Genomic DNA, 25,325 nt, shown 5'->3' on the forward strand with positions numbered 1-25,325 from the left:
TGTAGTCTGAGGGATCCCCCCTCGTCCCTGAGACGCTTTCAGGGACGCGGTGGGGTCAAAAGGAACAATACCGAGACGTGGCGTTCCGGACTGAAGGTCCAGTGGGTTTTCCAGGGGCCGCTCGCGCGGCGCTGCCACAGCCTGCAAAAGAGCGCCGTTTAACCCCGTAGCCTCTCACACCCGGCGAGTTTTCAGAAGCGCAAAGCCCCGCGGGAGTCACGTGCTGCGGCACGCGGGCGTCACGTGGGCCGGGAGGCCGTTGGGCGCGCCTGCGCAGCTCCGCCGGCCCGCCGCGCCGCTCTCCCGGCATCCTGCGCGCGGCTTTCCCGCCAGGATAAAGCCGCAGCGGTTGTCTGCGGCCCTTCGTCTACACTCGCGGCCTAGGTTTTCAGCTGCAGCTGCTGGGTTCTAGTCCGCAGCTCCGCCATGACGCGCGAGTCCGCCAAGAAGAAGGAAAAGCGGCTGTTCGACGCCACGTCTTTCGGGAAGGACCTGCTGGCCGGCGGCGTGGCGGCCGCCGTGTCCAAGACGGCCGTGGCGCCCATCGAGCGGGTGAAGCTGCTGCTGCAAGTGCAGGCGTCGTCCAAGCAGATCAGCCCGGAGGCGCGGTACAAGGGCATGGTGGACTGCCTGGTGCGGATCCCGCGAGAGCAGGGTGCGTAGGGCGGCCGCCGGGCGACCGGAGGAGGGTGGCCAGGGGCCGACTGCGCGCCTTCCACGTGACCTTGCCGAAGGTCGCCTCTTTCTCTAAAAGCCTCTGCTGCAGGAGTATTAAACCTCGATAGACCTGAGCCTGGCTCAGGAGGACAGTGCTGGGCCTCCAGGACTGGGGCGATGCCCTTTGGCACACTTGTTGTGTGTAATTAGCGCTTTAAGATGTACACATACTAATTGGAATAATAAGTTTACGAGAAGTACAAAAATGCAAACATCCGATACCCATCCGTGAAAAGAGGTTCTGCTTATTTGTGAACCTCTGAAGACCAGGGCTGACGCTGAGGCACTCACCTCTGCGCAGAATGGAAGAGGGCAGAAAACGCAATACTCAAGATAAAAAGTGTTATGTACGATTGTTAAATCAAAAGTTAGGAGGAAAAACCATAGCAAAATGCAAAATTTTTAAATGAAGGGTTAGGGTTAGTGGAATCAGTATTGCTAATTTCTCCTTTTCTGTATCAGGCTTCTGTTCAAACTTATATATGGATCTGGAGACGTGATTAAGCGAGAGAGACTGAGGCAGGAGGATCACAAGGTCAAGGCCAGCCAGAGCTACTTTCAAAATAAAAATGTTAACTCAGTACTAGGGCAACCCTGGGTTCCATCCATAGTGCTGCAAAAAAGAAAAACAGTTCTTTGTGAAGAATGATCCCTCCTAAGTTAGCTAAGGGGATGGTAAGTTTATCAGGAATTTTATGTTACCCACTCATTGAAAAATCAACGCAAAGTTTAGAAAGTGGACCTGTTTATTGTAGTCTGAGTAAGAAATGAAATGGTTTCAGCTCCAGAGCAGACCTTTCTTTTAAGTCTTGGGTAGGATCCTGTTCCATGAAAAAGCATTCTATAGGCACCTGTAGTCCGAGCTATTGGGGAGATGGAAGGATCTCTTGAGCCAAGGACTTGGCGACCAACCTGGGGACATGGTTCCCTGGCCTTTAAAAAACAAAAGGAAAAAAAACCTTTCTCTCTAGGGACATGTTTGCAACTTTCTCTTTCCTGTTTAGTAGACTACATAGGCTTGGGGTAGATTCTGAAGGGATCATCTGAACTGTGCATTTATATTGCCTTTCTGGGAGCCAAGCTAAGATCTTTCATAGTGACTGGTTTGCTTCTCTTCTTTCCCATTCATTTTATCAAAACAACTTTCCCATTTCCTCCAAGGTTTTTACAGGAAAACCATGAACCCAGCCCTCCTTCCTCTGTTTATTCTAAAACCCTCTACAGAAGTATAGGCCTTTTTAATGTTAGTTCATCCATTTTAAATAATCAAAGGGAAATATTCTGGTCAGATTGTGCTGATCAGTGCTAATTTATTTTGTGTTTCAAACTTTTTGAATGTTTCAACCAAAACATATTTAGTATGACTTTTGTAACTTGAATTAATTCTAAATACTGTTCTGTTCCCTGTTTTCTTTACCTTCCACAGTGATATAACATAAGCAGAACTTTAAGGTGTTTTCTGTTCTTCTGCACAAGGTGTTAGGATTACATCATGATAGCCTTTGCAGATTACGCCGATTCACAACAGGAATGATACTGCCATCTAGAGGCACTTTTGGAAACTTGTGTTTGTTTTAAGCACAGAGTTATATAATACTCAATTGCAGTAATATGAAATGCAGGGGTTGGAATGCTACACATCTTGCTGTATTCACAGGCCAGTCCTGTACAATGAAGACATCTTACAGTCTGAATGACTTTTATACTTCCACTGGACATTCATGTAATAGCAAAGCCTGTTTATGATTATCTAAGCCTAGCCCCTAATTTATTTATAAACACAAACCTGCCTCTACTTACACAGACTGTCCAAGGGATAACTTTATGCACATAGTCTAGTAATACCCTTCCCATCTAATGAAGCAAAGGGAAGATTATACTATTTGGTTCAAAATTTTACGGAGTTGTTTATCATGAAACCTCATGGTATAAGTAGAAGCAAGGCTATATCTGTTATGTCTGTGGCATGGTTATGGCCCACCAATTTACTTATTAAAATATATTAAAAATTCCTTTAATTTCTCTATACGGCAGTGAGGGCATTATATTGGCTTTTAAAGTTGATGAGTTGGTCATTGCTTTGAATTTTGTTTCTAGATGATGACATATTATGAAATATGTATCATATGTAGAAGACTTGAGCCTGGTGGGGTTGAGAATTCATCATGCTAGTACATTCTAGAACCTAACAGTGAATCAAACTCTGAGATTGTATTTCCTGGAATTTGCCTTCTCATGTTTGAAAAGCAAAATTCAAACCTATCTCAAATGTTGTGAAGTTTCTCTTTTGTTTTACATATATTCTGATTTTATTAACTTCCTTTTTTCAGGCAGCACTAAATGATCCCACAGGATGATCTCAGAAAACACACAAGGTGTTCTTGCACTACCTCCTTAACTTTATCTCTGTCTATCCCAAGGATAGATTTCTTCATCCTTCCTCTGGATAGAATTTCCTTTGGATAGACAATTTGATTGTCTTTGATACTTTTTATAAGGTTTATAAAAGCTTCTGGATTTGTCTTAAGTAATGTTGTTCTTTGAAGATTTTTTTTTTTATTTCATGGGTTTTGTCACCTTCCAACTTTGTGTATTTTTATTTTATACTTGAAATTTTTATTATACAAATAATATGCTTGATATAAAATATAAAAAAACAACAAATTAAAAAATCACTTCATTTAGCCTGGCACAGTGGTGCACACCTGTAATTCCAGTGACTGGGGAGGCTTAGGCAGGAGGATTGCAAATTTGAGGACTGCCTCAGTAACCTAGCAAGGCCTTAAGCAACTTATTGAGACCCTGTCTCAAAATAGAAAGGGCTGGGGATCCCAGCTTCAGGAAGTTCATGAATTCTGTGAAATGTATGTAAAAATTTTTTATGTATGTAATATTGTATTTTTACAGTCGTATTAAGAATTGCCTGAATATGTCTTCTTGTTGTTGTTAAACTAGGGATTTAGTTCTAGATGTCATTGAAACTTGATATTTGTTTTCCTACAAACGGATTTTTTTTTCACACAAATGTAGTTTTCCTAAAATAAACACAGTCTTCAACCAATTCTAGTTAACTCCTTTAGTTTTAAATCTGGTGCTCCTCCATGTTCTTACGTCAGCTTCCAGATATCTTTTGTCATTAAAATCTTCCATTTATATTCAATATCCAAAGTTTAAAAACTTGTACTATTATATATAATACTCATTTTGTGAAATATTTAATATAATCATAATTACATAATTATAACTAATAACTCAATTTGAAACCTGTATTCATACTAGCAGCTGAATTAGCCATTTCCAAAGTGAACTTTAATATGAGCCATATGTAAAATGTGAATACCAATACCATTCTCATATGATACTTTTTCCAAATTCAGTTAATTGGTTTTTGTTAAAAATAAATTATTTCAATTTAAATCTCTCTCAATCAGATTGGTGAGACTTCTGCCAAAAAGTGCTTTCCTCTTTCTTTAAAATTGTCTTTAGCCACTGCCAGTAACATGCTTTTATGCTACTATGACCCATGGTCCAGAAGATTGAATCTTATTCTTCAGTATCATTTATTCAATCATAGTTCACTTTCTAAGTTCTTTCTCTCCAGAAGTCTGATCTCTGAGAAAATACAAATGTTTAACTATGTTCTTGAAAGTTTTTATTAGCTACTAAAAACTTAAACATCAGTAAAAATACCTCCACAAATTAGATCACCATCTTCCCCAGTAATTCATTGCAGCCCTAACTAGCAAGAAATATTCCTGTATAATTTGCTTGTATTTCTCAAGTTTTAAAAATTTTACTTCCTTTAAAGAAAAAGTTGAACTTTCTTAGCACAGAAAATATTTCCATGATTAAAGAACTTAAGGAGAAGTATTGTAGTTACTGAAGTGAATTGTTTTGCCAGATTGCTTGGGTTTGAATTCCAGCTAATAACTTTGTGACCAAGTTATATTAGGCAAGTTACTTAACTCACCTGTGCCTTAGAAGTTATTTTTATCTTATTATTTCATCTGAAAAATGGGAAGACTACTAGTACCTACTTCATGGGTAGTTAGGAGGATTAGAGTTAAAAGAAGTTTCCAGCCAGGCATGCCTGTAATCCCAGCGACTTGGGGGCTGGTGCAGGAGCCTCAGCAATTAAGCAAGGTCCTGTCTCAAAATATGAAAGGCTAGGGAATAGAGCTCAGTGCTAAAGTGCCCTCTCTGGTACAAAAAAAAAAAAAAAAAAAGTTTCTAGCAAATTATTATTGTTTTTTCTGTGTTAATATTACCTGAAAAATAATTTTCCTAGCTTTATGGGAGAAAAATTGACAAATATTGAATATATTTACTTTGTACAGGGTGATGTTTTGATATATGCTTGCATTGTGAATTGATTATCACATTCAAGTTAACTAACATTCCCATCACCTCACATATTTAAAATTTTGTGTGATAAGAACATTTAAGATCTGTTCTCTTAGCAAACTTCAAGTGTACTTACAGTGTTAGTAACTATAATCATATACCATACATTAAATATCTAGCATTTATCCTTCATTATTGAAACGTTATACCCTTTAAACAACTTATAACTGTTCTCCAACTCCCTGCCCCACATACACCCTCGACCAGCCTCTGGTAACCACCCTCTACTCTCTGCTTCTGTTAATCTGACTTTTTCAGATTCCATCTATTATTAGTGAGAGCATATGGTATTTGTCTTTTTGTGCCTGGTTCATTTCACTTACAATGTACTTAAATTTCATACATGTTGTTGCAAATAACAAGATTTTCTTTTCTAAGGCTGAGTAACATGTCTCCGTTTGTGTACCACATTTTCCTTAGCCATTCATCTGTTGATGAAACTGGGATTGATGCCTGTATCATGGCACTTGTGAGCAGTGCTGCAGTAAACATGGGAGTGTAGCTATCTCGTACATACTGGTTTCTGTTCCTTTGGGGAGATACATATACACATGCATACTGAGCAATGGGTTTGCTGGATCATATGGTAATTCTAGTTTTAGCTTTTTGAGAAACCTCCATACTGATTTCCAGAAGGGTAATACTAATTTACATTCTGCCAACATTGTAAGAGTTCCCTTTTCCCCACATCCTCACCACCTAAAATAAGTAAATATATATATATATATATTTATTTATTTATTATGTTTTGCCTTTTTGGTAATAGCCTTTCTTACCCTTCTGAGGTGATATTTCATTGTGGTCCTGATTTGCATTTCCCTGATAATTACGAGGGTTGAGCATTTTTCATATACCCATTGGCCATTTGTATGTCTTCTTTTGAGAGATGTCTGTTCTGATTCTTTACCCAATTTTATTTTCATTTCTAGAATTGAGCAATGCTTAATTTCATGAAATGAAATAACATTATTTTTTTTTTAATCCTATTTATTTATTTGTTTATTTTAGCTGGGTTGAACTCAGGGGCACTTAGCAACTGGGCCACATCCACAGCCCCATTTTGTATTTTATTTAGAGACAGGGTCTCACTGAGTTGCTTAGCTCCTTGCCATTGCTGAGGCTGTCTTTGAACTCATAATCCTCCTGCCTCAGCACCCCCAGCTGCTGGATTACAGGCATGTGCCACAGTGACCATCTGAATCTTTATTTTTAAAAGACTGATTTTTTTGTTTTCTCCAAGCCAGGACTAAAAGTGTCCTATTTAGAGTAGTAGTCATATCATTTGACAGTTGGCAATCTAATGGTAAACAACCAATGCTACTGAAGAACTAACGTACCATATTCTAGAGCACCTTTGATTTATAAGGATTACTGTGAATTTTAGGAGTTACACAGTGGCCGAATTATGAGGATTGGTCAGTCCAAGAGTTGAGGTGGAATGATTATTGACCTCAAAAGTTTCTCGTGGTTTCTCCATCAGGTCTCTTCAGGTCTCTTAGAGATTGTCTTGACTTGAAATGGATCCCTTTTCTGGCTAAATTCCACCTCCCATTCAACATGGTGTCACAGCATAAAGACACTGTGTTTTAGTTTCTTTTATCCCCTTCCCATTCTCATAGCACATGTACAGACCAGTTCAGTGGATGTATTTGTAACAGCCTCTTCATAGAAGTTTGCACGTCAAGGCTTGTGAATGAGGCTAGTCTCTGACAAATACTGGTGAACTCTTTTTGTATTAAAAATCCCCATTTCAAGGGGTAATGCTTTCCATAAGTGTTTTAGCTATTTAATGGCTTTTTTATTTGAAATTAACAAAATTGGGATAGGCTGCATAAAGTTAACAATGCCTTTTTTCTTCAGTGGAGAAACATACATTTTAGAAACCTGTATTTTTCTCCTGAGAAAAGGTATGTTTTTGATAGTTAATTAAGTATGTTAAAACGACATTCTTTAGTAATTATGCAATATAGATTTATATATTTTTATGTTTCCTTTTAAAGGTTTCTTCAGTTTTTGGCGTGGCAACTTGGCAAATGTCATCCGGTATTTTCCAACACAAGCCCTAAATTTTGCTTTTAAGGACAAATACAAACAACTCTTCATGTCTGGAGTTAATAAAGAAAAACAGGTAATTAAATTTTAGTATCTCTGAAATCTTTAAAGTGGTTAGATTATGTGCAATGTTTGATTTGGGGAGCAAGGTGTTCTAGTGGTGGTAAAAACAAAGAAGGACATACTAACAAATATGATTTTAAACAAACTAATTATAGTTTTAAATTATAGAACTACATGAAAAACAACTAGGTTAATTTTTGCAAACTTCACTAAATCTCTTGACACAACTTTAATAATTAAAGTACCCTTTCTTAAGGCAGTGTTTTCTGAGTAAATATTAAATGTAATTTATATCTTAATATCACTGCTTTTCTTAAGTACAGAAAGTGGTCAACAAATATCACTGGGGTGTTTTATTCCCTAAAGAAGTAAATTATTTCTTCTTTATGACTACTTAACTGAGATTAAAGTGTGTGGAGAAGACCAAATCAAACAAAAGAGGAAAATGATGAGTTTTGTGGGGTTTGTTTTTTTTTTTTGTTTTGTTTTTGTTTTTATGTTTTAGTGAAAATGCTTTTTTGTTTTCAAGGAATTACTCCCTTGGTTATAAAATCTCAATTTAAAAATTTTCTTCTCATATTAACTCTATGTCATTTGTTCTGATTTCCATTTGTTTTGTTGTGTCCAATACACTGTACCATTTACGTTACTCCCAAGGTCTTCTCCTCGTCCTTATAAAATCTCCCCTCTTTTCTCTCTCCCATTCCACATCCCTTACCACTCCAACCAACTAATTAAGCTGTCTTAGCAGGTATGTATAAGGCAACAGTGTATGGATCATTTCTTTATTACAACCTCCTTTAATTTCCTTTTATTTTCCTTATTCCCTTTATTCTGCAGTTTTATTTCATTAAAAATGTTTCTTGGAAGCTTTGCACTGCCTTTGATGTTGGAGAGGGTACAGAGGTAACTAAAACATTTCTTTAGACTTAGAATTAGATTTGGATTTAGAGCCTGGCACTCTGTTCATTTCGCTGTGTAGGTTTTTGAAAGTCATTTTACTTCTCAGATACCTATTTTTCTCCTCTGAAAATTGGACATCATAATATCTACCTCATAGTTTAATTGTGAGGTTTAGATGTGATTACTTATCACAGCACTTAGCATAGTGCTTTGCTTTATGATGGACATTCAGTAAAGTATTCCTGTCTGTTTTAGCTGCCAGCTCTGATAATTAGAATTTCCTTTGACTCAGAATCTTCCCTTTTCCCTTCGTCAGGTTTCCCAAGACTACCCTCATGTTTAGTAATTCACTAGAAGGATTCATAGAACTCAGAAAAGCTGTTGTACACATGACTGATTATTTTTAAAGGATTTAAATGAATCATCAAAGGGGAGTAGCACATAGAGAAGCAAGGAACTTCTGCCAACAGGATGTGACAACATATGTGATGTGTTTGCAACCAAGGGAGTTCTTATCAAGCATTGATGTCCAGGTGTTTTAGATGGCTTTTCTGCTCTGACCGAAAGACAAGAACAATTTTAACTAGAAAAAGTTTATTTTGGGGCTCATGGTTTCAGAGGTCTTAGGCCATAGACAACTGACCCAAGGTGAGGCAGAGGAAAGTAGCTGGGAACCTCCCACCAGGAAGCAGAGAGAGCTCTGCTCACCGAGACACAATATAGACCCCAAAGGCAAGCTGCCCACCCCCCCCAGTGACCCACCTCTTCCAGCCACTCCATTTCTTCCTCCTGTTACCACCCAGTTAATCCCTATCAGGTGATTAACATGCTGATTAGGTTAAGATTCTCAAAACCCTATCATGTCACCTCTTAAGTTTTATTGCATTGTCTCACACAAGAGCCTTTGGGAGAAAACTCATGTCTAAACCTTAATACCAGGGGTTTTATTCAGGGTCCAGTTCTAAAAGTGTGAGATGTGACTGACTGGCTTAGCTACTCAATCTCCAACCCCTTCCAGAGGTTGAACTGTTGTAACTTATCCCAAAGCCCCAGATAAACAAAAACAAGTATTTATAATAAATGACAACATTAACATAAACTATCCCAGCTGACTAGCTGACCATATCCCGTTGTAGATCTTGAAACAGCCTGATAAATTAGGTCCAGCCCTTCTCGGTAGCAGAGCAGGCCTGCCCACCTGAAAACCTTCCAGGAGACAGACCTGAAGATTCTGGTCTCAGTTATAGATCCTAAAACAACTATTTGACCCGATCCCAAAAGCCCTCAGCTATGGGCTGCAGCAGTATAGCACATCTAAGAATCAACCCAAGAACCAAAGGGAGCTGTCCTACAAATGGGAAGAAGCCACTCTTGTCAGAACACTGTGTGATAAATGCACCATCTGTAAACTGTAAAGCAGACCCTCATGGACTAAAGGTGTTTGACAGGCCAGTCCATTCAGGGACTAGATAGGATCCATACCTTCCAGAACTCCTGATAAGAGACTGGACACCTGTAGTTTTCATTGTGGACCCACACAGTAGCCACGTGGCTTGGATCTAGTCTTCTTGAACCACATTCTGGAGGCAGTACTATAAGTTCAGACACTTAGAAGACTTTAACTTTCTGAAACCAGTTTATAAAAACTAAAGAGGGGTTTGCTCCTTCAAATACATGGGACACCAGTGGAAGGCTATATAAAAACCAAAGAATTAGGCCAGACGTGAAACTAGCAAATGAAACAAATGAAGCTTGGATAACTAACCCCAAAGAAATGGAGTATATAAATTGCCTATAAAAGAATTCAGAATAATCATCTTAAAGGAGCTCAGTGAGATGCAAGAAAATCCAGCAACTAAATGGAAGGAGAAAAACAGTGCATGACATAATGGGAACTTTAAGGAATAGAAACCATGCAAAAGAACCAAGTAGAAATTCAGGAGCAAAGAATACAATGAGAGAACTGAGAAACTTCACTGAGAATTTCAACAGCAGACTTGATCATATCAAAGAAAGAATTAGCAAACTCAAAGACATGTCATTTGAAATGAGTCAATTAGAGAAAAAGAAAAAGGACTGAAAAATAGGGCAAGCATAAGGGACATAAGAAACTATCAAACATATACTTACATGAATTATGGAAATACAAGGAGAAAAGGAAGAAGAAAGCTTATTCAAAGAAAACTCTTAAAACCTAAATCTTGGGATATGCCCATCCAGGTATAGGAAGCTCAAAGGACTCCAAGCAAGATAAATTTAAAAAATAATACTCAGAGACCTATTATAATCAAACTATCAAAAGTCAAAGGAAAGAATTGAAGCAGTAAGGAAAGACATCATATATTACAGAAACCACTGTAAGTCTATGAATAGACTTCTCAATAGAAACTTTGCAGGCCAGGAAGGAGTGGGATGAAATCTTCAAAGACTCCTATACCTAACAAAGGTGTTCTGAAATGAATGACAGATAAAGATATTCCAAGACAAACAGAATCAGAGTTTATCATAATGAGACCAACTTTACAAGAAATGTTAAAGGGAATTCTGAGTTGAAATGAAAAGGCACTAAATATCAACAAGAAATCATATGAAAGGGTAAAACTAACTGAAAACAGTAAATACATAGTCGAATTCTAATACTTTCAATGTGATATGCATATCACCTTTAACTCCGGTATAAAAGTTAAAAGACTAATGTACTAAAGACCTTAGTCATTCATCACTTGATGTGAATACTTTCTGAGAAACGAGTCATTAGACAATTTTGTTATTGAGCAGACATAGCATGAGCTGATACAAACCTAAATGGTATAGCTACTACTCACCTAGGTTATGATTGTGATTTGTCTGTGTGTATATAGATATAAATACATATATGTACATATGGAAATATGTGTGTAGGTGTATATACACATATACAATTTATGTTATGCATATTGCTCTTAGGACCATGCTGAACAAAACACAAGACTGAGTACAAGAGAGGGGCTGAGAGTGTAGCTCAGTGGAGTATATACCTTACATACATGAGACCCTGGGTTCAATCCCTTGTGTACACACACACACACACACACACACACACACACACACGGAAGAGATGAATTTAGACAAAATTTAAGAGAAAATGATATGGTCAGGAGAAACAGTAAATAAGAGGTATGAGGCTGCTGCATACTGTTTCACAATAAACTTTCTTTAATAAATGGGAGTACACTAAAATAAAAGTATAGCATAGTAAATAGTCAAATCAGCAACTTAGTCATTTTTTGTCATTAGCAAGTATGTACTATACAGAGTTGTATATTCTATATATACTTTTCTATACCTAGCAGTGCTGTTTGTTTACACAGCATCACCAAAAATGTGTGACAAATGCACCATGACTAAAAAGTGTACAGTAATCAACACATCCATCAATAAAGATCTCAATTTATTAACGTATCTCAAGGAACTAGAGGAACAAAAATAAACCAAAAAATAATAGAAGGAAAGAAATGAAGACCAGAGTAGAAATAAGTGAAATAGAGACTGAAAAAAATACAAAAGATCAATGAAATGAAGAACTGAGTCTTTGAGGGAAAAAAAAAAAAAAAAAAAAAAAACAGTATTGATAAACCCTTAACTAGACTAAGAAAAAGAGAAGACTCAAAGGTAAAAATGGAGACATTACAGCTGATACCACAGAATTACAAAGGATCATTAGAAATTACTATGAACAACTAAATGCCAACAATTTGATAACCTAGTATAAGTGAATATATGCACCTTGCCATGATGAGTCATGAAGAAATAGAAAACAGGAACAAACCAATAATAGATAAGGTGATGAAATTAGTAAAGTTTCCCACAAAAGAAAGCCCCAGTACAAGATACCTTACTGCTAAGTTCTGCCAACGTTTGAAAAACTATTATGGTTTGGATCTGGTATTTCCCCAAAAGACTCATGTGTTAAAGGCTTGGTTCCCAATGCACAAACGATAAGAGGTGGGGATCAAATTCACTAGGACTCTGATCTCACCATGAATTAATCCATTGTGGGATTTACCGCTCAATAGACCCTTGGAGGTAGTGAAAACTGTAGGAAGTAGAACCTAGTTGGAGGGAATGAGTCCTTGGGGACCATATTATTCCCAGCTCTCTCCTCTTTGCTTCCCAGCCACCATGTGTCCTGTGTCACTGTAGGCCCAAAACGAATGAGGCCAACGAACTATGGACTGAAATCATGAGCTCAAATCTTTCCTCCTCTAAATTGTTTCTTCAGATATTTCTGTTACAGCAATGATAACTAATAACTAATTCTTAAATTACTTCAAAAAACTGAAGAGGAATGAATTCTTCCGAATGGCCTCACATTCTGTGAGGCCAGCATGACTTTGATGACCAAAATAAACAGATGACACAACAAAAAAAACAAAACTGCAGGCTGATATCCTTGATAAACATACATGCAAAAATCTCCAACAATACTCGCAAGTCAAAACCAACACTTTAAAAAGATTATTCACCATGATCAATTGGGTTCATCCTAGGGATGGATGCAAGGGTGGTTCAATGTACACAAATCATTAAATATGACATACTGACTACATCAACAGAATGATGAAAACTGCATCATCTCAGTAATCCACTTTGAACAATGGGAAGATCCTCCATATAGAAAACTACTACAGAAACATTGAAATTCAACTTCACTTTAGACCAAATGGACCCAACAGAAATGTATAGAACATTCTATCCCAACAGCAGCAGAAGACACAAGTGCACGTAGAACAGCTATAAAATATATCACATTAGGCCACAAAGCAAGTATTAACGTAAGGATATGAAATTGTATCAGGTATTTTTTTGCCATGATGGTATGAAACCAGAAATCAATAACAGAAGGAATTTGAAGTATAGTAATATTCTAAATTATGAGCTTACAAGTAACTGGAATGCATTTATACTAATAAACCACGTTCTGGGTCTGTATTATTCTCATGATGAAACAGGTTTTATTTGTTACACAGACACTTCAAGAATCATCATTTTGCACGAGTAGGTTCTTGTCTTTGTCCCTCCCTCTCTTTTCTCCCTTCTTTCCTTCTACTCAGTGCTGCTGCCTTCCTACCATCAGTAAGTTGGCTCTAGTGTTAATACATATTGGGTCTACCAGTGTCATTTTTCATAGCTCCCACTATCACTGTCGGAAGTGTCCTGATTTGAATGACAGATTATATGATTATCCACTCAAAAAGTCAGTGATGTCTTTTTCTTCTATCTGGGAAGGATAGAAAAAGATTAAATAGAATTTAAGATCTGTTTCATAAACCTTTTGCTATATATCATGTTTGTTGACTTACTGGTTTTAAGAGGCAGAAAGTAGCTTATCAGTCTTAAGGAAAAAAGGGATTTATTATAATGATACTGTGAGACTTGAGTTTGAACCAAACCGGATTCTTTATCTCCCAAGTTATCTAGTCTTACTTTGTCACTGATTATTTTTGTGTGTACATTTGTTCTATCTTAATATTGATCCATTTTTATTTACCTGTATTTTTTATTCCTTTTAAGTTCAAGGTTAATATCATAGTGATCTTTTGTGGACTTTGTGTAGAGCAGTATCCATGAATACTTCCAGAATTCCAAAACACTAAAAATATACTTATATACATATGATTTTTCTTAGGAGAGGATTTGTCTGTAGCTTTCAAGAGTACCAAAATAAACCTGAAATACTAAGAAAGTCAATAACTTTTCCATTTCTATTCTTGTTGCTGATTTGCATAGAATCTCTTCAGTCATATTCCCAAAAAAGAATCTGGCCCAGCTCATTTATTTCTGCCAGGTTTCTGTGGATTAGCTACCTTAGTGTCACATGCAATCTCCTAATCTAATTGTCATTCTATGATTATGAAACATGAATACTTGTAGAACTAATGAATATCATTTAAAATGAACCGTGGGAGTCTGGAAACAAAGGGGCATTTTATCATTGTACTTGATTAAGTATTTATTAAATACATTATCTCCCAGGAAAGCCCCATAACTTGGTCTGTGAAATAAACAACTGAATTAAGAATCTTGTCTCCAAAAAATGGAAACCACCCAAAAGTCGACCACCTGAGGAATGAATAAATTACGTAGTCACATAACAGTATTATTTGGCAATAAAACAGAATAAAGTATTGAACCATGCAACATGAATGAAAACATTGGCAAATGAAAAAAGCCCATCACAAAGCACTATATAGTATGATTCCATCCACATGAAACATCCAGAATAGGCAGAACTATAGAGATGGAAGGTAGCCTAATGGTTACCTAGAGCTTAGAAAGGTAGGGAGGAGGTAGAATGACTTATAGCAGGTTTGGGTTTCTTCTGGGGTGATGAAAATGTTTTAAAATTTTGATAATAGTTACACAACTCTGAATATACTAATAATTCATTGAATTGCATATTTTACAAACAAATCATATGAAGTGTGAATTAGATCTCAATAAAGGTATTAAATATAATCTTGGCCTCAGGAAACAGTTTATTGGAGTATAAATGTGCACTATTATAAATTGAAAGACAAGTATAAAAATAATTATGAATTAAAAATGATTTTATGAACTGTTTTAAAAATGAAAGTCTGGAACATGTTGACACATTCTATTTATTGGTTCTGTGATTCACCTTTAATTCTCTGGTAGATAAAATATTTATGAAGAGAGGGTATGAATTATATACAGTTTCAGAGATGAGAGATTTCTCGAAAGAGGTGGACCTTGAATTCAATTATGAAGCAATAATTATTTTTTGTTTAAAAAGAATAGGAAAGACATTCCAGGCCAAGAGAAAACTTAAGAGTTCCAAAGCTATCTGAGATTTAAAACTATTAGAAATAAGAACAAGATAATAAAGCAAGGAGCTGGCATTGTGGCACATGCCTGTTATCCCAGAATCTCAGGAGCCCGAGGCAGGAGGAATTCAGGTTCAAAGCCAGCTTCAGCAACTTAGCGAGGCCCTAAACACCTTAGCATGACTCTGTCTCAAAATTTAAAAAAGGGCTGGGGGTATGATTCAGTGGTTAAGCTCCTCTGGGTTCGATCTCTAGTACCAAAAAATAAAGGAGAAAGAAATAGAACTTAACTAGAATATTATTCACTTCAATATATTTAATGTTTACAATGGCCTTGTACCCTGGTGTTTCCATAGCAACCCAATTTAGATATGTCTTTCTTTTCCCATAAGCCCTCAATGTTGAAAAGCTGCTTTCTGGATCTGAGGAAGGCTCATTTTAAATATTTATCAAAATGAATTAGACTTTCCCAACAGCCCAAGTGAAGCTGTAGACCAATAAGGCTGCACTTACATCCCATCAACTACATTATAATTGGTGCGTGCCAATTGTCATGTCATCATTTGAACATAATTAATATATTTTTGAGCTGTGTAAAGTTATTTCTAAAATTACAAAGTGAAATTGGGGCATTATCAAGTACCCCTCCCAAGACAAGAGCAAAAATAAAGCCTCCATCCATGCCTGATATTAAGTAGATATACTTCATAAACCTTTATGGTGCATATCATGTTTGGCTTCACTTAGTTGGTTTTAGGAAGCAGAGATTACCTCAGGAAAAAGGCAATAATTGTAATGATAAGACTTCTACTTGAATTTGAACCAGAAAAACAGCTCTAGGGATGAAACTTTTCTCCTGTCACCTTGTCTAGTTTTCTAATTACCTGCTTTTCATGTATGTGCTTGCTGTGTTTTAAAAATGTTAAAAACAAATGTACACACTGCTTTTATAAAAATAAACACTATAACACATAACTACTATCCAGAATATTTCTCTCCATTCCTATGTATCCTTCCTTCTTTTTTCTCCTCCGTCCTTTTTGTACAGGGGATGGAATCCAGGGACTTATGCATGCTAGGCAAGGGCTCTTATCACTAAGTACAAGGCATAAGGCCTTAAGTTCAATCCTCAGAACAGCAAGATTTAAAAGATAAAAATAAAAGGCTACATGAATATGAAGAGAAATTTTTTTTGGATAATGCAGTATATTTTATTATAGATGTTTATAAAAGCAGCTTGCAAATCTTTTCAACATTTATAAAAATAAGAGTTTTCCAGCTGTTTTAAACAGTCCGATTCTATAGTTTAATAAAAACTGTTTTAAAAAAATTAATGTGTTTCAGTTCTGGAGGTGGTTTATGGCAAACCTGGCTTCTGGTGGAGCTGCTGGGGCAACTTCCTTGTGTGTAGTATATCCACTAGATTTTGCCCGAACCCGATTAGGTGTCGATATTGGAAAAGGTATGGGATTTTTAGAAATCAACTCTTCCTTGTTTGTGTTTTGAACTGTGCGTTATTTGTTATAGAGTCATGTTGCATCAACAGTGTTAGTAGATACAGTTTAGATTTTATTCTTACCCAAATGTTGTCATAGGACCTAAAGTGTAGTACATTTCCACTCCCCTTAAAAGAGAGAACAAAAGTGTGAACATAAAGACTGGATAACGTAATTCCACTTTTTTCCCAGAGATACTTTCCTGCACCTTATATTTGCTATGACTCTTCAGTATGTCAGATGTACATCTCACATCCTGGAGATGCCTTTTGCCTCTTCCTCACTATTTTCTGGTAATTTTAATGAAATGTCTTAGGTTGCTTAAATTATATTACTTTTATAAGAGATTGTCAATTTATTTTTAAAAGGCTACTCGAAATCTTGATCATTCTTAAGTGAATGGGTAGATTTTGATTATGCTTTCTTAATAGACTTCTATTTGGTAGTTTGAGATCATTTAAATATATATAATGTTTAATTTACTTAAAATGTTTATTTCATATATCATTTTGCTAACAGTTGTAAATGGCTTTATTTTAGGTCCTGAAGAAAGACAATTCAAGGGTTTAGGTGATTGTATTATGAAAATAGCAAAATCAGATGGAATTGTTGGTTTGTACCAAGGATTTGGTGTTTCGGTTCAGGGCATCATTGTGTACCGAGCCTCTTATTTTGGAGCTTATGACACAGTTAAGGTAATTTGGGAACTTTAACTTGGATGTATTAAATAATGGTTCATTTCTTTTTGTTGTTCTAATTGTACAGATCAAAATAAATGATGAAATAAGAGCCATGGGATTCTATTTAATTATGACTGCCATAACCTAATTAAATTATAACCATACTATGGGCCTGACTTTACATACAAATCTTGTATCAAAACATTATGTTTTTGTGGTGTTTGTAATGTAAATCATGTTGCAAATGGAAAACATACTGATTAGGCTTACATCATAATCAGATCTTCAGCAAACAGAAAGACACTTAACAGTTTTTAGATTTTATTAACTTTATGATCACTTTTTTACATGGAAATAATCAACTTACTTTCATGGAAGTGGAGAAGGTATAATTAAATGCTAGCTTGGTCATCTACTACCTACTGTTAAATTCTGTGTTGCATTCTCCAGGTTGCTTTGAACTTCTTTTCCATTTCATATTTTAATAGCACTTCTATAATGTCGGAGGAGAAAGAAAGGTTTTAATACTGTTGGTCATTTTTTAATATATTTTAGTTGTATTTATTTATTTTTATGTGGTGCTGAGAATCAAACTCAGTGCCAGGTGAGCGCTCCACCACTGAGCTACAAACCCAGCCCTATCAATCTTTTTTGAGCTATTTGTTCTAGGAACTTTCTAAAGTATTTTATATCCTCATAATAGTCTGGAATCATATACAATCACGATTTTTTAAGATACAATAGTCTAGGGATAGTTAAGTAATTTGCTTGTTAAATGCAAGCAAAAAATCCATTACTTTAGTGACTGCAGCAAAATGATTCCAAGAGGAAGCAATGGAATTAGTATCAACATTATAGTTATTAAATAAGATTAAAGCTTGAGGAAAATTTTATAATAAAGCCATATTTTATATCTGTCCTTCCTCATTGGTATAAATGTAGTTGAATGTCACTTTATTGTGATCTGGACAGATTACTTTTTAGGGTACTTTTTAGACAGCTGTGTTAATGAAAATTATAGCATCTTAAGAATATTTATTTAGGAAAATTCTTGAGTGCTCTCCCTCTGCTTTTCTCTATTATCTCCTAGAGTAGTTGTGAAATTTAGGAACATTCTACAGTAGCATAGAGCTTTAAAGCTACTTGCCAGACATCATCTGTTGATGATAAGAGCAGGCAATCTTTCTTTTTATTTTCAACTCCGGAAGAGCGAGCCACGGAAGAACTTTTTTGATTACTGGCTGCTATCATTCCTAGTTTTAGGTGCCTTTAATAACAAATCCCTTTAATAGAAAATACACTTTTTTATCCAAATATGCTCTTGAAGTGTAGTCATATATTACAGTATCCTTTTTTATTGATCTATTAAAAATATTATTAAATATTGATCTATTTAAAATACTATTAAATCCAACTGACTTTTATTGAATTTTAAATACAGTTGCACCTTCTTTCAGTCTATTTATAAAATTATCCTTTGATTTAAGAATTTAAGATATTTTTGAAATTTATATGGTTGAATGGTACATTTTTCTTTTCTAGGGTTTATTACCAAAACCAAAGGAAACGCCCTTTCTTGTCTCTTTTTTCATTGCGCAAGTTGTGACTACCTGCTCTGGAATACTCTCTTATCCCTTTGACACAGTTAGAAGACGTATGATGATGCAGGTATTTTATATTATTTGTAAGCTTAATTGAGTTTACTAATCTGATATCCAAGTATAATTTATTCAGATTTCAGAAAAATTTTAGTTGAAAGGCATAGGTCATTTGTTTTACTTAGCTAACATGAATACATGATAAATTCCATCTTACATGCTCTCCTATCCTAAAATAGCCACCAGCAAGCAAAACTTCTTCCTCATCTGCCATTAGAACAGAAATTCCCCTTACTCTATAGTGTATATTGCTTGGAGAAGAGAATGGGATGGAAGAGATTGGATAAGTGTGTCTATCTTAGCTGAAATATTAGATTAAGTAGAATAAGCCCAGTTATAAGCCATCAACATAATCACTTGTTGTAGTATATTTTGATAAAAATTTGTTTTAAATGCAAAGGATAAAAACATATTTATAATTGATCTATATTCTAAATATAAATCCCTAATCCAAAGTTCATCTCCGTTACTGTTTATTGTTATGTTGATTCCTTCAGCAAACATTTGAGTGCTTAATCTATTCTAAACTCTGTTGACACAAATAAAATAAGATAGAACCCACACCGAAACTCATAGTCTAGACTCGAAGACATAAAATTATAGTTTAAATAGAAGTGTGAATAGGTTCCAGGAATGCATGAGAGTTAGTGCCAAATACTTATAGTAATTAGATGAGGCCTCTTGGACATCAAAATCTCAAGAGAAAAGGCTTTCTCCAGACTGAGATAACTATTATTATTATTATTAAGCAAGAATTGAACCCAGAGGTACTTAACCACTAAGCCACATCCACAGCCCTTTTTATTTATTTATTTTTTTGAGACAGGGTCTCACTAAGTTGCTTAGGGCCTTGCTAAGTTGCTAAGGCTGGCTCTGATTTTGTGATCCTCCTGCCTCATCCTCCGCAGTCTCTGGGATTACAGGTTTGCATCACTATGCCAGGCTGCAAGAGAACATTCTAAGCATAGATGGAAAAAAACGACATCCATGGAGGTATAGCTTGAGATCATAGGTTTCATAAGAGCAAGTGAAAACAATGAGGCCAGAGAACTAGAGTAGTATTAGTGCTTACTATGTGCCATATATTGTCCTAAGAATTTTATACTTTAACTCATTAAATTCCCAAAACAATTCCGTGAGGTGTAGTTACTATCATTGTCCTAATTTTTATGATCTTTAAAATGGTCTTGGAAGAACTAACTGGAAGGGAAGGGCTAACTTACTGCTTTACTCATGGACTATCCTAAGAGTTATTTCTTTTACATCTGTTTGCTCTTTTTATAACTTGCTCTAGTTTACCTCATCAACAAACTTTTTAAAAATTAATTCATGTATAATAATTACATTTAAGGGGTACAATATGATATTTTAATACATGTATACAATGTGTACTCAGTAGATCAGGTTAATTGGCATGTGCATTATTTCAGACATCTTATTGTTTCTTTGAGTTGGGAGTAGTCAAAATCTTACATTGGTAAAGTTTTAAAAATGGAAAATTAATTTGCACATAGACTGTAAATGAGGTACGTGGTATCATAGCATTGTTAAATGTCATGATTTTGAAATTTTGTCTAAGAAAATAACCTTGTTCTAGAAAAAATTCACTGAAGTGTTTAAGGATAAAGGAACATGGCGTCTGCAACTTTGATAATGATACAAAAAAATAGTCATGGGTATGTGGAGTTTTACATATGTGGGTTGATATCAGTTTGATAGGGCTGCTGTAACAAGTACCACAAGCTGGGTGTGGTGGCACAGCTCTGTAATCCCAGCGACTTGGGGAACTGAGGCAGAAGGATCGCAAGTTCAAAGCCAGCCTCTGCAACTTAGTGAGGCTTTAAGCGACTTAACAAGACTCCATCTCAAAGTAAAAAGGGGGCAGCTGAGGATGTGGCTCAGAGATTGAGTGCCCCGGGTTCAATCCCCGAACCAAAAAAAATTAAATTAAAAAAACAAATACCACAAACTGAGGAACTTCACAGAAGTTCGTTTTCTTACAGTTCTGAAGGCTAGAAGTTTGTGAGACCAAAATGTTGGCAGGGTTGGTTTCTTCTCGGGTCCTCTCTCCTTGGTTTATAGATGGCTGTCTTCTTCCTAAATCATCTCATGGTCCTTCCTGTACCTCATCTCAAAAGACAGTCATGTTGGATTAGGGGCCACTCTCATGACTGATCTTCTTTAACATTAACTACCCTATCTCCAAATAGAATCAATTCTGAGGTGCTGGGGCTTATTTCTTCAACTTGTGATTTTGGTGGGGAAATAGTTCATTTCATAACAGTGGTATTCTTGTATTTTAATTTTATAACCTACGACTTCATTAGCACTATTACAGATGCTCATTTGTATGTATACGCTTTGAAGATTATTTACATAGGCATATAGTGGGTAAATAATATTGTCTTTTTCCCCTTCCTTATCAATTTTCATACCATTTTTCATGCCCTTCTCTACTCACTGAATGATTCAATTTTATATTAAAGAAGTAATAACTGACCACCTTGACTTGTTCCTAGTTTTATTGGGAGTGTCTTCAGTGTGATGTAACTTAATGTTAGGTTACGGGGAGGTTGTAGTTACCCATTATTGTATTATGGCAATTTCTTTCTGTTCCTGTGTTATATATAGTGTTGTTAACTAGGAACGTGATTATCATTTTTCTCTATTGAGATTATCCTATTTTTGTGTTTGATCTTAATATGTTAATCTGTTTTCTAGAGCTGAACTAGCCTTGTGTGTCTGGGATAAACTCTGGTGCCTGTATTGTATTGTGTTTTGCATCCCTGACTGGGTTTGGTTTGCTGGACTTTGTTCAGCATCTGTGTGCCAGTGACATTGGCTTGGATTTTTCCCTTTTGTGTTGTCATAGTCTAACTTTGGTATGAAGGTTGTGGAAGTCTAATATGTTAATATGTAAAAGTCTTCCCACTTTTTCTCTTCTCTAGAACAGTTTGTTAAAATTGGAATTAAATATTCATTGTTTAAAACTCACACGTGACACCATCTGGATGTGTGGTTTTCCTTATGAGGATATTTTTAACAACTGAGTTTCTTAACAATTATAGTATTGTTTCAGTTATTTTTCCTATTCTATTGGTAAATTATACTTTTCTAGGAATTTATCTATTGTTTTAAAAATAATTGCCATGAAGTTTTTCAAATCTTGCTCATTAATCTTTTGATCATTTGCAAATATATGTTGACCTAGCCATTTCTAATAAACTTGAGGCCTTTTTCTCTTTTTCTTCTCAAACATTATTTCCAGAAATTTATCCAAAAAGTATTTCAAAAAACTCATATTTTGATGTTCTCTGTACTGTTTGTTTCCTGTTATCTCTTGATTTTTTTATACATTGATTTGTTTTCTACTTCCTTTATTGCTGGTTATTTACTTATTTCAATTTTCTTAGGCTTATACGTTTTTTAAATATTTAAATTCCCCATTAATTTATTTTCTAATGTTAAGGTCATTAATTTACCTATAAATTACCACTCAAGCTACATCTTATAAATTGAATTAGAGTTTTGTAGTTATTTGGTTTTCACTATTTTCTAAGATTTTCTCCTACAAAATATCTAAACAGTTTCCTAGTCATCTTTTTGCTATTAATTTCTCACTAATTGCAGTATGATAGAGGAAGAACCATGGTCTGTGTGATGCCGTCTGTCAGCGTGTGGTAAGCCTAGTGTGTGGTCAGTTCTCAGATATGTCTGACAAGTATGAAATCTCTAGGTGCGGTATTCAGCATATGCCCATTAATTCAACATCGAGTTCTCTGTCCTTAGTGTTGATAGAAAGCTCTCTTAAAAGATGTCAAGATAATGAAGAACTGTTTGTCTTTCTTTATATAGAGTGGTGAGGCGGAACGGCAATATAAAGGAACCATAGACTGCTTTGTGAAGATATACCAACATGAGGGAATCAATGCGTTTTTTCGTGGTGCTTTTTCCAACATCCTTCGTGGTACGGGGGGTGCTTTGGTGTTGGTGTTATATGATAAAATTAAAGAATTCATTAATATTGACATTGGAGGTAGTTCATCAGATTAAATTGGGAAATCCATCATTTAAACTTGTTAAGCACACAAATTACATAGCTACCATATGTATACATTTTGATAGTGTTATTACTGTCAGTATTAAAGTGCTAATTCTGAAATAAAGCACAGGTGTTTTTCAAGGGTTTAAATATGAAAAATCATAAATATGGGTTTCCTTCCCATTTAGATGCAAACTCATTTTAATGAGACATTTGACTTTAACTAGTATGTTATTTCTGTTTAAAATTTTTTCTTATATCTGTGATGAAAATTAAAGTATATAATCTGAAAAAATGAAAGTATCTTCTTTGAAATTGCTACTCATTAAATATACCTGTCTTCTCATCTTTTGAAAATCATAGGATATGACAAATATTTCTTTAAAAGTTTATCAAGAGTTGTCATCATTATATCTGTAGGCATAAATAAGCTTTCTTCTACAACACCCCTAATAAGACAGCTCAGGAATTACTTTGTATAGTACTTACAGTATCATATAGCTTTTGATAAGCACAGATCTATCATTAAAATTTGATAATGATTTTAATGGCACTGTAAAACTGGTTTGAAAATAAGAGATATAAAATGGTTTATCTGCCAGTTGCTAGCTATTTAAAATAAAGTCTTGGTAGTATGAATATATCTGGGGACAGAAAATATCCCTTTGAAAATTAGTTTTTGTATTCTGTATTGATAATAAAGGAAGTTTAAAACTGTTGTAAATGAACCTTCTTTAACCCTGACTCTGACTGCCTTGGTTAGCAGAGGATAGCAAAATGTTTCTCTGTTTTCTCCATAGAAAATATAAGCAGTATTTCCAAGGTTTTGTATAAGATTCTTGCTTTTTCAGAGATGTTGTAGAAGATAGTGCATTCGAATCAGTGCTTAGGAGGCTGAGGCAGGAAGATCACAAGTTCAAAGCCAGCCTCAGCAACCTAGCAAGACCTTAAGCAACTTAGCTAGACCCTGTCTCAAAAAAATAAAAAAATTTGAAATACCTAGATTTTAAAGTTTCAGTGGGTATAAGGACATTAAACTAGTGGGGATAAACTAGAGAATTTTGATTTTGGGGAGGCTGTGGGTCAGAATGAAATAGGTAAACATCCTGGTATTCAGAGGCAAAATATTTTTTTAATAATCCAAAGTAAACATTTTTAGTATATTGCCATTATCACTTGAGGGAAAAAAAAATCTTGAAAACTCTCAACATGATTTCTTATAGTTAACATAACACAGAAGTTACAGAAACAAAATAGTTGTTTTTTTCCCTTTCCTCCTTAACTCTCAGATCAAAGATAAATAATCAAATACTAGTAATCATTTCCCCTATGAAGATTAGCTAAGAAAATACTGCAAAATCATAAACTTGCACAGAGTCATACATACTTAAAGGGGAAAAGTCTTCAAAGTTCTGAATGGGTTGGGCATGGCAGTTGGATTGCAAACCTGAGGCCAGTGTTGTAGACCCTGTCTCAACATAGAATCTTAGAAAGGGACTTGGGGATGTACATCACTGGTAGAGCACCCCTGGGTACAATCCTCGGTACAAAAAAATCCTAAATGGCATGGGTAAAGAACTAATATGAATTTAATCACTAAATTGCGGTACTGGGATAGAACTCAGGGCCTTGTGCTTGCAAGGCAAGCACTCTACCAGCTGAACTATCTCCCCAGCCCATGTGACTAAAAGACCTGACCAGAACAATGTTATGGGAAGAAAAGTTTGAGGGCTCCTGGTTTGAAGTCCCAATCCATAGACAGCCAGCTTTATATTCCTGGGGGCCCCAGGTGAAGTAGAACAACATGGGGGAAGAATGTAGCAGAGGGAAGCAGCTCATGCCAGATACAAATATATATCCCAAGACCACACCCCCAATTCCCACCACCTCCAGCCACACACTACCATTTCAGTTACCAGTTAATCCCTGTTGGGATTAATTCACTGATTGTGTTCAGATTCTCACAATCTAATCATTTCTTCTTCTAACCTTCCTGCACTGTCTCATACATGAGCTTTTGGGGGACACCTACATCCAAACCATATCATTAGAACAAAAGCGTAAAATGTTAGTATCATGTACTGAGCTAAAACTCTTACATCAAACTGAAATGAGATGACTCATAGTGAGCAAAATCATAATGGAAATTTCCTAAGGAAATAATTTCATTAAATACCCTAATGTTGGAAAATGCGCAGCTAATTATGTGCTTAAAATATGCACAATTTTTTATCTTAAATTGCTAATGTTACATCTTATTCAGAGTCTTGGGTAGGATTTTTAATTTCCTGCTCAAATTATCTCCCCCAAATAATAGCTAAAATTCATTTCAGAATTTCATTCTTTTTATCTTTAATCAATTAAAATACATCCTCCATGAGGCCCCTGGTTCCATCCTCAGCACCACATAAAAATAAAGGCATTGTGTCTAAAAAACTTTTTAAAAAATACATCCTCCGTTAAAGAAGACCTTTTTTGTTGGC

The 25,325-nt window shown here is 35.6% G+C and overlaps 1 protein-coding gene across 1 annotated transcript; it reads left to right on the forward strand.

Annotated features, from left to right (window-relative positions):
* The first annotated feature begins 398 nt into the window (after nucleotides 1–398).
* On the forward strand, nucleotides 399–23,541 carry SLC25A31 (solute carrier family 25 member 31). Its single transcript, XM_079153659.1, has 6 exons — nucleotides 399–655; nucleotides 7,122–7,249; nucleotides 16,311–16,428; nucleotides 17,003–17,157; nucleotides 18,685–18,810; nucleotides 22,656–23,541. The coding sequence occupies exons 1-6, from the start codon at nucleotides 427–429 to the stop codon at nucleotides 22,851–22,853; spliced, it is 954 nt and encodes a 317-aa protein (XP_079009785.1). The 5' UTR covers nucleotides 399–426; the 3' UTR covers nucleotides 22,854–23,541.
* Nucleotides 23,542–25,325: the final 1,784 nt, after the last annotated feature.

This window comes from Sciurus vulgaris (assembly GCF_902686455.1).
Source record: "Sciurus vulgaris genome assembly, chromosome: 9".
NCBI classification, from domain to species: domain Eukaryota; kingdom Metazoa; phylum Chordata; class Mammalia; order Rodentia; family Sciuridae; genus Sciurus; species Sciurus vulgaris.

Coding starts and splice junctions, on each gene's coding strand:
- SLC25A31 (XM_079153659.1), top strand. CDS start 427: ATGACGCGCGAGTCCGCCAAGAAGAAGGAAAAGCGGCTGTTCGACGCC. Junction 656..7,121: donor GCGGATCCCGCGAGAGCAGG/GTGCGTAGGGCG, acceptor TTCCTTTTAAAG/GTTTCTTCAGTTTTTGGCGT. Junction 16,429..17,002: donor AGGTGTCGATATTGGAAAAG/GTATGGGATTTT, acceptor GCTTTATTTTAG/GTCCTGAAGAAAGACAATTC.